A 16,677-nucleotide genomic window follows, 5' to 3' on the forward strand; every position below is an offset into this window, starting at 1 on the left:
GGGACGGGAAACACGAACCCACCAATGGTGCCGCACCACGCACCCTCTGTACCCAATGGGGACTCGTGGGGGGGACCGCAGTGAACCAATCGGAGCTGTCCAGGTGCGGTGCCCGATGCCCGAAGCGTGGCTCCCTCCGATTGGTCAACCTTAGCTTCTCTTTTCCAATCAAATGGCTCCGCGGGCCCCTCTCACACAGGACCGCCCCTTTGCCTGGGAAGCTTTGGCCTCCAAGTGAAACGACCCAATGAACGTCAGCACAGAACACATCCTCCCTTTTGGAGAGGTCGCAGAGGAACCACTTCCGGATCCTCGAGCGCGTTTATTCCGTGACCAGGGGAAACGGTAGTCATGGCAACGGTTCTTCACTCTTTCCTGGTCTACCGTGGGTTCACGGTGGGAATGATTCCAGCGCGACTTTTCGCCGTCAGCTTTCTCTCTGGCAGTGCTTCTGGGGAAAGAGAAACACGTGAGAGGTTGAAAATCGCCAGAGCACTTTTTAGATGGGGTGGTGAGAAACTACAGTTACCGGCATGCAACGCACAGGGGGGTGGGGGGAGGTACACTGTATTGAATGCTGGGAATCGTAGTCTTCGGACTTCGGGCCAGCTGCGTAGCTTGGCTCTTCCGCATTTCCCAACGTGTCTTTGCGGGAATTCGGTGCTGCGTGGTTTAGAATTTACGTCCCGTTCTGTTTGTAGTCGATGTCTGTACTTATTCCAGGACTCTCCACTGTATCACAGCCTGTAGAAACAGGCCCGGAGAGCCCCGACACCCTGGCCAAAGCCGCCCAGTGTTCGGGGGTCGGCCTTTCCGAGTCGGGGTTCCACTTCTGGTCGGTAAATACGAATCTGCCTCCTCCGGCATCATTTGAGCCGCCGGAGCCTTCTCTGCGTTCCGTGGCCAGAGCCTGTGGCCTCCCTGGTTCGGTTTGTAGAAGAGGAGAGTGGGGCTTCTTTTTTTCCTTTGAGGAAAATTTAGAACAACTTCGATGCCCTCAACTCACTCCTAAAGCTCAAAGGCGGTGACCAGCGGCCCTAGAATCCCTACCATAAGCCAGGTGGAGCGCGTGTTCGTAAAATTCCGTCTAGCACAGAAAGAAAAAAAAGTACTCGTTTACTCGGTTTAGGAGGATACACCTGCAGATATTTGAAAGCAAAACCTGTGGGGCTGCAAATGAGAGGGTGTGCAGCCTGGTCACTTCATAGAAATACCCAGTCAGCGTTTAGAAAGACACAAAGCACCAGGTGGCTTTCCGGCGAGGGAAGTCCCTCACCCTAAGCTCGCGCCTTTGGAAATATTTTCTGTGTCTCTTTAACCTAGTCTTCCCATACGCCCCCGAAGCCGACCTCGTTTCCAATAAAAACCGGTCCCTTCTCGCTTCCTCCAGAAAAAATGGAACTTTGAATTTGTTTTTAGATAATTATCCGAATTCCTAAAGACAAGCTTTTCAGTTGAAAGTCTATCATAATCTTTTGTAACTTCCCCTGTTTAGGTTGGCCAATCTTAACTCTTGTGGTTGGTGTTTACACATTGTGGTGGTGAATTATTTACATCTGCCCAGATTGTCAACGTTTGTTATTAGTAAGCAAAGGGTACCTTGCAAAGTTTTTTTTAAATGCTTCTGTGATTTTTTTTTGTTGTTTTGTTTTGAGTATGCTAGGGTGGAAATTACATTCAGAAGTCTCAAATAATTGCATTTTTGTATATTTTAGCTCCTGTTTATTATTATTATTATTATTATTATTATTATTATTATTATTGCTTGTAGAAAAGGGGGGGTTCTTTCACTTTTCTGCATTTCACAGCTCAACCTCTTCACCTTTTTCTTTAGTTCTGGACAAGTAAGCAACCAGTTCTGAAACTGCGAATTCCATCTGAACTGGTCAGTGGTAGCTAGTTCAGTGTTGCACCTGGAGGGAACTGAGAATGATACATGACTTCCAAAATAGATCCATTGCTTGTGGGTAGAGGCTTCATCAGATGATGGTGGGGATCTATGAGGCAGGCAAGACTTGAGACACCGTCTGGCAGAAGATGGCTGGCTGTTGTCTGGCTCAGCTCTGCCCCTTTAAGATGGGATCCCTGGCTGTGCACCTTGTACAAGGAAAGGGCAGCTCGTTCAGAATCCAGCCTTGCCGTTTCTCCCCTGGGGTCTCCACCTCTTCTGATTTTTGACCCATTGTTGATTCTCACTTCCCATCTTGGTCTAGTTCCTCCAGAACTTATACCCCAGGCTGTTATTAAACTCCCTAGCTTTGGATCTGATTCTTTTGTTTTCTAGTTTTGGTTTTTCCCTTTGACACCATATGTCCATGGACACTACTGGAAAAAGCTGCCTTTGTTGTTGTTGCTGTTGGTAAGCTTCTTCTTGGAAGAGAAAACCATATAGGCAAAGGGGTGCCCGCAGGGGCATTGGACAGCTCACCTGGTGACAGGTGTAGTCCCACAGTGAGGAGTCAGGGAGAATGCAGACCAGGGAGATGACGGCAGGAAAGCAGTTGCAATCAGGGAGCATTAAGGAATGAGGGTGAGCATCATGGTGAATCTGTTGGTTGGGTCATTCATCCATTCATTCAGGAAGTGTTGATCTGGTACGTGCCTGGTGTCATGCAAGGTGCCGGCAGTATACGGGTGAACAACGTAGATATGGTCTCTGTGCAGAGCTTGAACAAATATTAATGGTGGACTTGCATAAGTACACGTATCTTATTTAAACTGAAGCAAAGATATAAGAGAATGACTGCAGAAGAGTATGAGGGGATTTTTGGAGTGATGGAAGTGCTTTTGATCTTGATTTTGGAGGTGGTTAGTGGATTAAAAAAAACCTCTACACTTAAAAAAGTGGATTTTGTGTGTAAATTATACCTTGATAAAAAAAAATCATGGCAACTATCATTCTAAATTTTTAAAAATGTTTATTTATTTTTGAGAGACAGAGTGTGAGCAGGGGAAGGGGAGAGAGAAAGGGAGGCACAGAATCCGAAACAGGCTCCAGGCTCTGAACTGTCAGCACAGAGCCCGATGCAGGGCTCAAACTCACAAACTGCAAGATCATGACCTGAGCCGAAGTCAGATGCTTAACTGACTAAGCCACCCAAGTGCCCCTACAGCAAATATCATTCTAAACAGCAAAACACTAAAACCCGTTTCAGTAGGAATCAGGAACCAGACAGACATGCCTTTTATTGTCAGAATTTTCCCACACTTTTTAGGAGGGTCTAAGACAAGAATATGAAGTAATTGGCATTAACCTTAAGAAAGTTGAAGTCTTTTATTTTGGAATCGCTTCTTACTGTTGAAATGACTGTATACCCTGAAAACCCAAGAGATTCTAGTTAGGGAGGAAAAAAAAATTATACATATATATATATATATATATATATATATATATATACACACACACATACACACGCACACACACACACACACATACACACAATGTTTGGTAAATTATTGACTATGAGATAAATATATAAACACCAATAGACTTGCTCTAATCTTGCAAAAAAACACATAGAAATGGAAATTTAAGGGGCACCTGGATGGCTCAGTTGGTTAAGCATCCAACTCTTGGTTTCAGCTCAAGTCATGATCTCATGGTTTGTGAGTTTGAACCCCGCATTGGGCTGTGCGCTGACAGCATGGAGCCTGCTTGGGATTCTCTCTCTCCCTTTCTCTCTGCCCCTCGCTTGCACTCTCTCTCTCAAAATAAAGAAAAACATTTTTTTAAAAAAAGGAAAAAAAAAGAAATGGAAATTTAAAAGACTTCATGTATATTAGAGGCAAAACCCATCAAATATTTAGGAGTAATTTGATAAGAAAGAGCTCCGACGTGAAAAAAACCTAGAAGATGTTACTGAAGAATATAAAACAAATAGAGAACTTGGGTCAGGTGCCAGACCCTAAGGATTATCTATCGCCATGTAATAAATTATCCCCAAACTATACAGCTTAAAACAGTAAACGTTTATTATCTCGTCGTATCTGTAGGTCAGGAATCCAGGAGCGCTGAACTGGGTGGCTCTGGTTCACGGTCTCTCATGAGGCTGCGGTCAGGATGTCAGTGTGCGATGCTGTCATCTAAGGTTTGACAGGCTGCGGGGTTTGCTTCTGTGATGGCTCACTCATATAGCTCTTGGTGGGAGATCTCAGTTCTTTACCTCATGGACCTTCGTAGGGCTGTTTGAGTGTGCTCATTGCATGGCAGGTTTCTCCAGAGTGAGTGAAAAGCCGGGGAGTAGCCATAATAAGTCATGACCAACCTCAGAAATCACACACCATCACTTCTGCAATAACCCTATTCAGTGAGAGGGGATTACCCAAAGATGTAAATACCAGGAGTCAGACATCACTGGGGCCATTTTAGAAGCTAGCTGCTACCGCATCTTAGCTGCACGGGAAGCTGAGAAAGGGTTTATCTGGCATTTTCAGCTTCTTTTGTGAGGGTTGGGCTCATAAGGTGGGGATAAGAATCTTAAGATGGAGATTCCCCCAAATACAGGAACGGGTTCAGATGACGAACAGTCAAAAAGGACTGATAAATGTCCACCTCATGTTTGAATATACAAACAGATCAGTGTAACAACAGAGAGAATCCAGAAATAGATCGCCTCAATTTAATACGTGACAAAAGCAATTTTTCTGTTTAGAGGGGAATGGCTAGTTTACTTCATAAATGATGCTGGCCTTGACTGGTTACCCATCTCCAGCAAAGTGAAGTGGGCTCCTATCTCACACTACATAAAACATATCCCAGCTTAGAAGAAAATGAGAGCACCTGTGAGCGCACGCCAGGGATGTGGGAAACCTTGGCTTGAGCATCCAGAAAATGCAATGCAAAGCCTATGGTGTTTCCCAGGCCTCCTCCTCAGTCGTTCCTGAATTCCAATTTTTGTATTTCTAGCAGTGGCCCTGTCAAGTGCAGCAAATTAATACTGTGCTTTCCTCCAAGAATGCAGGTTCCTGTGGCATAGGAATCAGCAAGTACTTGGAGGGGAAAAGCAAGAGAGAATGTGGGGCTCACTTCTCAACACTTCCTTTCTTTCTGGAGTCTTGTCTTCTCAAATCCTGGTTGCCTGGGTAGCCATCTGATGCCTTTAAGTAAGTTCTCAAGTGTCTGATCCAGCTTCTCTAGTGTCCATCATAGTAAGTTGTAAAAGTAGATGTGGCTCTACCTAGCAGATAGAGAATTTCTTGGTCCTATTTTAAGGTGTAAAAAAAAAAAAAAAAGAGATTTTAGGTAAGACAATAAACAGCCATTATTAGGGGCGCCTGGGTGACTTGCTTGATTTTGGAGGTGGTTATCGGAGGTGGAAGTCGGCATCCAACTTTGGCTCAGGTCATGATCTCATGTTTCTTGAGTTCAAGCCCCATGTCAGGCTCTGTGTTGACAGCTCGGAGCCTGAAACCTGCTTTGGATTCTGTGTCTCCCTCTCTCTGTGCCTCCCCACTCACACTATGATTCTCTCTCTCTCTCAAAAATAAATTAACATTAAAAAGAATAGCCATGGGGCGCCTGGGTGGCGCAGTCGGTTAAGCGTCCGACTTCAGCCAGGTCACAATCTCGCGGTCCGTGAGTTCGAGCCCCGCGTCAGGCTCTGGGCTGATGGCTCGGAGCCTGGAGCCTGTTTCCGATTCTGTGTCTCCCTCTCTCTCTGCCCCTCCCCCGTTCATGCTCTGTCTCTCTCTGTCCCAAAAATAAATAAAAAAAACGTTGAAAAAAATTTAAAAAATAAAAAATAAAAAATAAAAAGAATAGCCATAATTATTTTCTTATGTTAACTTTTTGGTGGTTTTTCATCAAGCAATTTGTGTAATGTTTAATGTTTCTAAGCTGTAGAACTTGCATTATTTTGGCTATAGAACAATAAATGTGTTTCTAAATATATAATGTAATTGCAACTGTAGTTTACATTATATCTTCTTTTTGACCAGTTTTAACTGTGATTTTGGATTATTTGTGATCTTTTCCCTATACCCTGCCCAAACTGACACCAAATATCTTGCTTGAGAATTGACTTTGGATTTGTAAAATGGTTACCTGCATTTGCTGATAAAATCTCTGGGTGCTGTAACTTTTATTTATGCAGTTAGAAAGTTTAAATCTATTTTTTTGTTTGTTTGTTTTTAACATGAGGCTTGAACCCATGCCCAACATGAGGCTTGAACTCACAACCCTGAGATCAAGAGCCACAGGCTCTACCCATTGAGTCAGCCAGGAACTCCAAGTTTAAAGTTGTTGTTGTTTTTTTTTTTTTAATGTTTATTTATTTTTGAGAGAGAGACAGTGACAGAGCAGGGGAGTGGCAGAGAGAGAGAGAGGGAGATACAGAATCCAAAGCAGGCTCCAGGGTCTGAGCTGTCAGCACAGAGACCAACGCAGGGCTTGAACTTATGGACTGTGAGATCATGACCTGACCTGAAGTTGGACACTTAACCAACTGAGCCACCCAGGCACCCCTAAACCTGTTTTAAATTAAATTCACCCACAATCTTATAGTTCATATTTTCTTTCTTTTTTTTTTTTTTTGGAGAGAGAAAATATGAATGGGAGAAGGGCAGAAGGACAGAGAGAGAGAGGGAGAGAGAGAGAGAGAGAGAGAGAGAGAGAGAGAGAGAGAGAGAGAGAGAGAGAATCTTAAGCAGGTTCCGTGCTCTGCACAGAGCCCAACACAGGCTCAATCCCATGACTCTGGGATCATGACCTGAGCCGAAATCAAGAGTCAGATGCTCAACTGACTGAGCTACCCAGGTGCCCCTTTTCTACTAATTAAAAACAAACATCTCCCTAGAGTTTGCTTAATAAAAATAGGTCAGTTAAAAAATATCCACCCAATGTCTTTTATTGACTTTGGACACTAGCAGAACATAAGAGGAATTGAATTTCAAATAACATTTGTTAAATTTTAATTTGTGGTAAGTTGATATTTTGCATGATCCAATCATACATGTTGATAATTTATGTTAGGACTAAATAGTTTTAGAGCTGGAAGGAATCTTGGAAATCATGTTATTCTACAACTCTCCCTTTCAGTTTTATTTATTTATTAAAAAATTTTTTTTTTCTTAATGTTTTTATTTATTTTTGAGACAGAGAGAGACAGAGCATGAGCAGGGAAGGGGCAGAGAGAGAGGGAGACACAGAATCGGAAGCAGGCTCCAGGCTCTGAGCCATCAGCACAGAGCCCAATGCGGGGCTTGAACTCACAGACTGTGAGATCATGACCTGAGCTGAAGTTGGACACTCAACCGACTGAGCCACCCAGGCGCCCCTCCCTTTCAGTTTTAAATGATAAAACTATTATATTCTCATGGTGTAAAAAAATGCCCAGTTGGTACAGAAAAGTATAAGGTCAAAGGTACAAGTTCTAGATTCTTCCCACCTCCTCATTCCTATTCTCTAGAAGTCATTACTGATAGAGTTTCCTTATGCATCCTGCCAAAAATTTGTGTGTATTTGTGCAAAAGTACGTGTGTGGTTAAAGATGAAATTTTTGATTTTTTAAAAAACAAAGGGAACAATACACATTAGCTTATTCTATTTAATACATCTCAGATATCTCATTCCTTTTTAAATCTGCTATCCTGGTTTTTTTTTCGTTTTCTTTTTAAATTTTTTTTAAACATTTATTTATTTTTGAGACAGAGAGAGGCAAAGCATGAACAGGGGAGGGTCAGAGAGAGAGGGAGACACAGAATCTGAAACAGGCTCCAGGCTCTGAGCTGTCAGCACAGACCCTGACGCGGGGCTCGAACTCACAGACCGCAAGATCATGACCTGAGCTGAAGTCGGCCGCTTTACCGACTGAGCCACCCAGGTACCCCAATCTGCTGTCCTGTTTGATGGGCATTGGTATTGTTTCCAGCTTTTGTTGCTATCACGATTAGTGCTGCAGAGAATGCTTTAACATGCACAAGGTTTTGTGTTCGTGCGTGTTTGTCTGGAGGATAAATATATAGTTTGGAATAGTTAGATCAAAGTGTATATACATTCAAAATTCTATGAGTATTTACTAATTCCTCTGAGAAAAGGCTATACCAATTTATGCTCCCATATCAAACCTCCCCCCTGCACATCCCCTTTAAAAAAAAAAAAAAAAAAAAAAGCTTAGGAAATTTGTGGTTCTGAGAACTTAGATGAAGTCCCAGAGTTCGGTATTGGCAGAACAAAGTAGAACTCATATTTTAAATATTTATTTTTTAAAAAAAGTTTTAATGTGTATTTATTTTTGAGAGGCGGTGGAGGGGGGAGGAGCAGAGAGAGAGGGAGACACAGAATCTGAAGCAGGCTCCAGATTCTGAGCCGTCAGCACAGAGCCCGACCTGGGGCTCTAGTCCACAAGCCCTGAGATCATGACCTGAGCTGAACTTGGACGCTTAACCGACTGAGCCACTCAGGCGCCCTTTAAACATTTCTTACATTGTTCTAGCCACCTCTTGACCTACTGGGAAGAGTTTGAGGGCTTTTTTTAAAAAAGGAAATTTTATTGTGTTAAGATTTCAACAGCCATGAATGTGCATTATAAAAAAGATTGAAAATTAAAAGAAAGGTCAAGGAAGAAAATTGAAATAACCTGTATGCATTAATGAGATCGATCACCACTAGCATCTTGGTGTCTGTGTTGAAATTTGACATGTATTTTTATTTATTTATTTTTTTGAGAAAGGAGGAGAGAGAGAGAGAGAGAGAGAGAGAGAGAGAGAGAGAATGTGTAAGGGAGGGGAGAGAGGGAGAGGGAAAGGGAGAGATAGAGAATCTTGAGAGAATCAGTTGTGAGATCATGACCTGAGTGAAACCAAAAGTCATATGCTTAACTGACTGAGCCACTCAGGTACCCCAAAATCTAACATATATTTTTAAATTAAATGGGGATCACACAAGAATACTATTTTTGGAACTTTCTTTTTCACTTGTCAATATGTGGTAAACAGTTTCCCATGTAAATATTTTTGCAAGGTGTCTTTTAATGGATTAACATCGTCTTGTGTCATGACTGTGCTGTAATTGTTCGATTTATTGTTGTTAGACCTTTAGTTTTTTACCAATTTTAAACCATCATAAATATTGCTGCAACGGAAATCCTTATAGATAAATCTTTATATACAAAATGAATTTTTAAAATTGGAAATGCTTGGGGCGTCTTGCATTTTCTATCCCTCTAAAAAAAAAATTGGAATGCTTGGTAAAAAATATGACATGTTTTAAAAGGATTTTGATACTAAAAATTGCCCCCTAGAATAGTTGTACCAATTTACATTCCCACCAATGGACATTTTAAGCATAAGAAGCTTAAAAAAATCTGGGGCTGTCAAGGGTAAAATTACCAAAGTTAGGTAATTTGAATATAGAAATTTCTAAGCCTTAAAATATTGAGAGAAATTTCTGTAAAAGGTCAGAGGAATTTCTGACCAGTTAATAGATATTCTCATAACTTTTAGTTATAAAGTGCAGTGATCCATGGAGTAATACTGTTGAGGCTGCTGTATCACAAAATATGAAGGCAAACATGTTATAAAGGGAATATTAACTTTGACAACAATAGGAATAGCAAACATTGAGGGCTTAGTATGTACCTTGTAGATTACAAAATATAAAACAGTGATAACTTGCTTAAGAAATCTTAAGTAAGGATATTATGAGAGGTCCATTTTAGAAGTGCTAAGGGGCGCCTGGGTGGCTCAGTCGGTTGAGCGTCTGACTTCGGCTCAGGTCATGATCTCACAGTTTGTGGGTTCGAGCCCCACATCAGGCTCTATGCTGGCAGCTCAGAGCCTGGAGCCTGCTTCAGATTCTGTGTCTCCTTCTCTCTCTGCCCCTCCCCCACTTGTGCTCTGTCTGTCTCAAGAATAAATAAACATAAACAAATTTTTTTAAAGAAGTGTTAAAACAAATTTTTATTAAAAAAAAAAAAGCTTATCAGGTGCTTATTATGCAAAGTCTCATTTAACCCTGTCACATGGGTGTGGTCATCATTTCCAGATTTACAGGTGCAGGTCCTAGTGACAGAGTCAGTTTGAGGCAGGGTTTATATGACTCCAAAATTCATGCTCAACTTCTAGGAGTGTATCCACCATGATGCCCCTTGCTGCTGTCAGATGGGCCAGGGACAGATATTAAATAACTTTCATTTCCTGGTGTAGATGTTGGACCTTTCAATTCTGCTTCAATTTTTTTGATTCTGCCAAGAGAAAGTTAATTTGGTACAAGTTTGTCTTAAATGTCTCTCTAATAAGTACATGTTAATCTACCTTTTCAATAAAAAGAGAAGTGTATCTAACTAGAATTTTTTCACACTGTTTTTTAATGCATTTATTTTTATGGCTACTATCTATTTGTGGCATATGATAAGGGTTTTCCACTTATGGTAATAATGAAGTTTCTAGTTAAAAGTTTTTTGACTTAAATTGCCTTAAAGTAAAATTAAAAGTCACATCTTACTTTTCCATATTTTCTTTCCACTCAAAAATGACTCCTTCCATTTAGGTCTCCTCTACTCCCTCTCCCCGCTCCATTAATCCCCTATTTTGGCAAAAACTGGGAAGGGTCTTTATTAGCAGTTCTGGAGCAAGATGTGGAGATTATTATTATTATTATTATTATTATTATTATTATTATTATTTTAATGTTTATTTATTTTTGAGAGAGACACAAGATGCAAAGGAGGGACAGAGAGAGGGAGACAGGATGTGAAGTGGCTCCATGCTGACAGCAGAGAGCCTGATGTAGGGCTCAAACTCAAGAACCACAAGATGATGACCTAAGCTGAAGTCCCCAAGTCCAATGCTAAATGTACTGAGCCACCCAGGCACCCCTGGAGATTGTTATTTTTATTTTCAGATTTTATTTTTAAGCAATCTTTACACCTAAGGTGGGGCTTGAACCCATAACCTCAAGACCAAGAGTCACACACTCCACCAAATGAGCCAGCCAGGGGCCTCTAGAGATTTTTTTAATTTAAAAATTTAATTATAAAATAATATAGCTATAATTCACAGCCTTTTTTTTTTTTTTTTTGAAAAGCACTTGTTAGCATTGAATGAACCTCCCTCCACGTGGCTTCAAGCTACCTAGTCACAGCCCCACTCCCTCTCCCCCCATGGTGCCTTCAAGATGGCAGGCACCATGTTTTGGGAGCTTTCCTTTCCCCAAAACTTTGTAGTAGCGCCATCCCATCACATCAATGATAGGAGCAGCTCCTGTCTTGTTTTCTTTTTGGCAGCATTTACCCATGTCTGCTCACTGCCCAAGGTCCACAGTTTGTCAAGGTTGACAGTTGCGCAGAAGCTCTTTAAGTGGTGATGCCTCATGCCAACTTTCCCAAAGTAACCTGGGTGATATTTGTCAAAGTTGGTCCCGTGGTGATGCATGCCACCAGCATTACCCTGGCCTCCTGGGTGCTTCTGGTGCTGTGAGGCTGCCGTGGCCGTGGCTCACGTGCCCCTGGCTCATGTGGCCCTGGCTCACGTGGCCCCGACGTTTCTGGGTCTTCCTCCGTCTGGATGGCATGTCCCTGGATGGCAGCCCAGAGGTAAGAGTACAGTCATTTTGATTAGAGAAACAGATATGCTGCAATCTGCCATAATTAGCCATTCTAACACAGCTACCATATCATTTTTCTTTTCTGTTTTTCCCTCCTGTGCATTTCTTCTGATAATAATAGTTAACATTCATTGGATATTTGTTACAGACACTGTTCTTAGCATTTTGCATCTAGTAACTTGCTTGATCTTCTCTAGTATTTTATGATATGGATCCTGTCATTCCTGTTTTGCAGATGAGGACACTGAAGCATGGTGAAATTGAGAAACTTACCATAAGAACTTGAATCTAGGGAATCGGTCTTCTGAGCTTAGAGCTTTCATTCAGCTCTGTAGTGTGCTGTTTCCCATACTTAGCTGCGTTTTGTTGACACTTGTTATTATGGCCTACGCTTTTTTTCTTTTCTTTTCACCCAACCATTATAAATATTTTCCTCTTGCTAGTTCTCAGATTTTTGTAAGAATTAAACTTCTTTCAGTATAAATTACATAAAATTTAGATGCACCCATTTTTAAAAAATGTTTTTATTTTTGAGAGAGAATGAGCACGCACGTGAGTGGGGGTGGGGCAGAGAGGGGGACAGAGGATGAGAAGCAGGCTCTGCGCTGACAGCAGAGAGCCCAATGAGGGGCTCATATTCACGAAACAGGAGATCATGACCTGAGCCAAAACAAAGAGCCATGAGATCATGACCTGAACTGAAGTCAGACGCTCAACCGACTGAGCCACCCAGGCACCCCTAAACGCGCCCATTTTAAATGTTCAGTTGATGAATTTTGATGAATGCCTCTACCTAACCACCACTATAATTAAGATATAGAACATTCCCATTGCCCTACAGAGTTCCCTTGTGACTCTTCCAAGTTATTTCCGTCCCCTGCCCCTCCACTAGGCAAGCGATGCCTTCTTACTGATTTCTATCACTGCTCTAATTTTCTTCTTTCTCTTCCACCCATGAGTTTACAATTAGAAATGTAATGTGTAATTCCCAAAACTTGTGAATTTTTTAGGTATCTTTCTGTTATTAGTTTCTAATTCAATTCCATGGTGGTTAAAGAGTGTACTTTATATGATTTCAGTTCTTTCAGATTTGTTGAGTTTTGGTTTATGGCATAGAATGGAGGTTGACAAACATCGTTTAAAGGGCCAGAAAGAGGGGTGCCTGCATGGCTCATTCGGTTGAGCATCCAACTTTGGCTCAGGTCATGATCTCACGGTTCATGGGTTAGAGACCTATGCTGGGCTTTGCACTGACAGTGTGGAGCCTGGTTCCGATTCTCTGTCTCCCTGTCTCTCTGTGCCTCTCCTGCTTGCTTTCTCTTTCTCTCTCCCAAAAATAAATAAACAATAATAAAATAAAATAAAAATAGAGGGCCAGATAGAAAATATTTCAGACTTTATACTCAAAACCTCCTCACAGGCTCAACTTCTCAACTCTGCTGCTATAGCATGAAATACATAATATATGAATGGGAATGGCTGTGTTCCAATAGAATGTTCTCTATAAAAACAGGTTAACAGATGGGCTTTAACTTCCGGTCTGTAGTTTGCTGACCCCTGGCCTAGCATATGATCTATCTTGGTGCTTGTTCTACGTGCACTTGAGAAGTGCACTTGAGAATTCTGCTGTTGTTGGGTGGAATATTAAAAAAAAATGTCAGGTTGTTTGATGGTGTTTTTCAGATCTTTTGTATCCTTGCAGATTATTTGTCTTCTTGAACTATCGATTAGTGAGAGAAGAATGTTGAATCTCTGACTATGTTAAGGTTTGTCTGTTTCTTCTTTCTGCCAGTTTTTGCTTTGTGTATTTTGGAGCTCTGTCGTTAAGTGCATACACTCTTAAGATTGTTAGCTCTTTTTGGTGGACTCCTTTATCATCATGTAACGTCACTCTCTATTCTTAGTAATACTCTTTGTTCTGAAGTCTACTTTTTCTTTTTTCTTCTTTGTGTATTTTTGAGAGAGAGAGAGTTTATGTGCGAGCGAGGGAGGGGCAGAGAGGGAGACAGATAATCTGAATCAGGCTCCACACTGTCCGTGCAAAGCCCAACTCGGGGGCTCAAATCCATGAACCATGAGATTTGAGCCATCCAGGTACCCCGGACTTTTTCTGATATACTCTAGTTCGCTTAGGCTTTATGCTCCCATACTGCTTGAAGTCTAATAACTGAAAAAAGCTATTTAATGTGTTTTGTCAGTTTTCTAATTTTCTGAAGAAGATAGATAAGTCTAGTCCCTCTCGTTCTATTATGGCCACAAGCAGAAGTCCATAACTGTCTTTTTAACAGATGCGCAACCTGCCGTCCATGGTTGTACTTTTATCCTCTTAGCTAGTCCCTTGGCAAAGACCATTTAGTTTGCTTTCTTTCTTTTACCATTTTTCCTGTCAGAAACAATATAATGAACATCTTAATGGCTATAGTTTTTCACTATTTCGATTAGTTCCTTGGAGTGATTCCCAGAAAGTGGAGTCATTGAGTCAAACATTATAAACGCTTTAATATATTTTGAAATATATTGTCACTTGTCTTCTAAATATACCTTCCAATCGCTTTCTGAAATTACCAGTTTACAGTTCCATAGCTATATGTGAGATAAAAGTTTCACCAATGTTTACATACCTATACTTAAAAATCTGTATCATTGCTTTAAACGTTTAAAAAAAAATTCTAGCAAGGTTGCATATGCGTTTATATACATTCTTGCATTGTTTTTCTTTTTTATCTATTTGTGTCTTTTGCTTATATGTCTACTAGGATGTCAGTATTTTTTTTAGAGTAAAGATAAATTTATTTGTGGCAAATATTTTTTAGAGCCCAATGATTACCTTTTATGTCTTTTCAAAATGTTACTATATCTGTCCATTCTTTTGGTGATTTCTTCTATAGCTTGTAAGTTTTAGAAGTCCTCTCCCGGTTTGACAAATATTCAATAATGTTTTCTTTTAATTTGAAAATTATGTTAAATTCTGTCATTCGACAAATATTTACCTACCACCCACTCTGGACCAATTATTATGCTAGGTGTTGGGGACATGGTAGAGACCAAAATAGAAATGACCTCTGATTGCATGGACCTAGGAGAAGGTGGATATTTGCAAGGGCTGACAATTTAATTTTAGCCTCCTACATGGCAAGAGAGAAGTCTGTTAATAAAGCACTTATGACGCCTATTCTGTCATTTTGGGTAACTTTTTTTTTTTTTTTGGTACAGTAGTGTGAGAGTATGGCTTAAATTAATTTTTCTTTTCAAATTGCCACTTGTTATTACAATATCATTTATTGGATAGGTATTTCCCACCCATTGATTTAAGGTATTTCATGATCTCTATAATATGGAGGCACTATAATATATGTGTTCTGGAGTCAGGCTAACCTGTGTTTAGATCCTGGCTATCCACGCACTAGCCAAGTGACTTTGGACATGCTTATCCTATTTGAACTTCCGTTTCTTCATCTGTAAAGTATGGTGGCAATATTATCTATTATTGAGCTATTGTAACAATTAAAAGCAAAAGGGTTAACACTTTTTAAAAACGTGCTGCATTATTCTTGTCAGATGATCCTGATGAAAAATTGCCCTATACATGATCACATGATGTTTTTCCACAGGTGAAGGCAAAAAACATAACCCAAAAAGCAAAGTTTCATATGGAAATGAGTTTGCACTAAGAAAATGCTCATGAAACGAGGTCGTTTTTGTTTAACTTTTTGCTTCTCAGCAAGGTGCACGCATATCTACATCGTTGTTGGAGGGCGTGTGTTTTATCATTGGCTCAGTGGAATTGAATTCCCAGCTCACGTAGGTGGTTGGAGTTCACGTGAGCCTGCTCAATTTAAGATTAGAAAAAAAAAAAAAATCACAGAACTCTGTCAAGGTCTTTGATCCCGACTTCCTTGTCTCTCAGATGCCGGGTGCACTACTGGTGTTGGGCCTTGTGACACTTTGATTTCTTCCTCTTGTCCTGACCTCAACTTCATAACCTATTTGCATTCTTGCTTCTGGTCTTGGTCAGTGGTCTTGAGTAAGTCTGCTCCTAGATGCGTTAGGCTCATTTTCTGCATTTGTCTTCCTTTTCACTCTCTCAGGAAGTCCCCTTGCATAATCTGCAAATTCACAGGGGGCAGAAGTGGCAGTGGGTGGGGCCTCGTGTCCAGGGCCTGCTCACCTCCGGGCTCTCAGCTCTTCAGCAAAAGCTTTGGGGGAGAACAGGGGAAATGTGAACTTCCTTTAATCCTAAAATGAACATTCTTGTTTTTTTTTCTTTTTCAGTCCTAACTTAAACTGAATTTTCAACTCTGATCTGTCCATTGGTTGGCACCTCTCATCGTCGGGAAAGTTTTCAGAGTGTTTGTAGCAAACACAATTAGGAGGAATTCTTAGAAGCAGCGGAGGTTGGCAACTGTGCCAGGATAATTGTTACATTTTAAACGCGATGTCATCCCCTGAGCAAAGTGAAATGAGCCAGAAGGCACATGTAGACAGGTATGCCCAATTTATTTTAAAGCCCCAGAAACCCATTCAGCCTTACATCTGCTCGACTCTGAGTGATTTTCAAGAAGAGAGAGACTTTCTGGCCGACTACATCTTTCCTCAGCTTAACGAAGTCTGCAATTCCCAGGCCACATATTTCAAAGCCATGGACCTGAGGTGGTCAGCGTTGAAGGCCCCGCCACCCTCACCCTCCAAGCTGTTCAGACAGCATTCTTGTCTCCACTCCCAGTATCTGAAGCTCTGTCTCGACTATGTGAACAGCTGCTTTCCTTTCTTCATCTGCATGCTGGGTCAGACGTACGGGGACTTCCTCCCTGACCGTGTGCCTCTAATGCTCTCCAGAGTGACTGACTTGTTCAGTTTATCCATGGTAGAACAGAACCTCTACGTTGCTGCAAAAAATGGTTATCCTTGGGTCCTGGAGAATCCCAACTACAGTTTGATGGAGTTTGAGGTCATCCAAGCAGCATTTCTGAATGAGTCTCCATTTCAGTATTTTTACTTTAGGACTGGAACCACGTTGCTGGAGACTTTAGATGAGGAAAAGGAGGGGCTGTCCTCGGGATCTCTGCTGACTGATGAGGAAAAATTAAGGATTGGAAAGCTTAAGGCCAAGATTATTAGCAAAGGGTTCCGTGTCC

The 16,677-nt window shown here is 41.2% G+C and overlaps 1 protein-coding gene across 1 annotated transcript in view; it reads left to right on the forward strand.

Moving 5' to 3' along the window:
• The first annotated feature begins 90 nt into the window (after positions 1-90).
• The window catches only part of LOC131518992 (putative tetratricopeptide repeat protein 41), an 87,218-nt gene continuing 70,631 nt past the window's right edge, over positions 91-16,677 (forward strand). The window contains 3 exon segments of the mRNA XM_058741580.1: positions 91-1,060; positions 4,955-5,103; positions 15,815-16,676. Coding sequence (XP_058597563.1) covers positions 15,978-16,676 — 699 coding nt within the window. The 5' untranslated portion in view covers positions 91-1,060; positions 4,955-5,103; positions 15,815-15,977.

This window comes from Neofelis nebulosa, chromosome 8 (genome assembly GCF_028018385.1).
Source record: "Neofelis nebulosa isolate mNeoNeb1 chromosome 8, mNeoNeb1.pri, whole genome shotgun sequence".
Taxonomy (NCBI): Eukaryota; Metazoa; Chordata; class Mammalia; order Carnivora; family Felidae; genus Neofelis; species Neofelis nebulosa.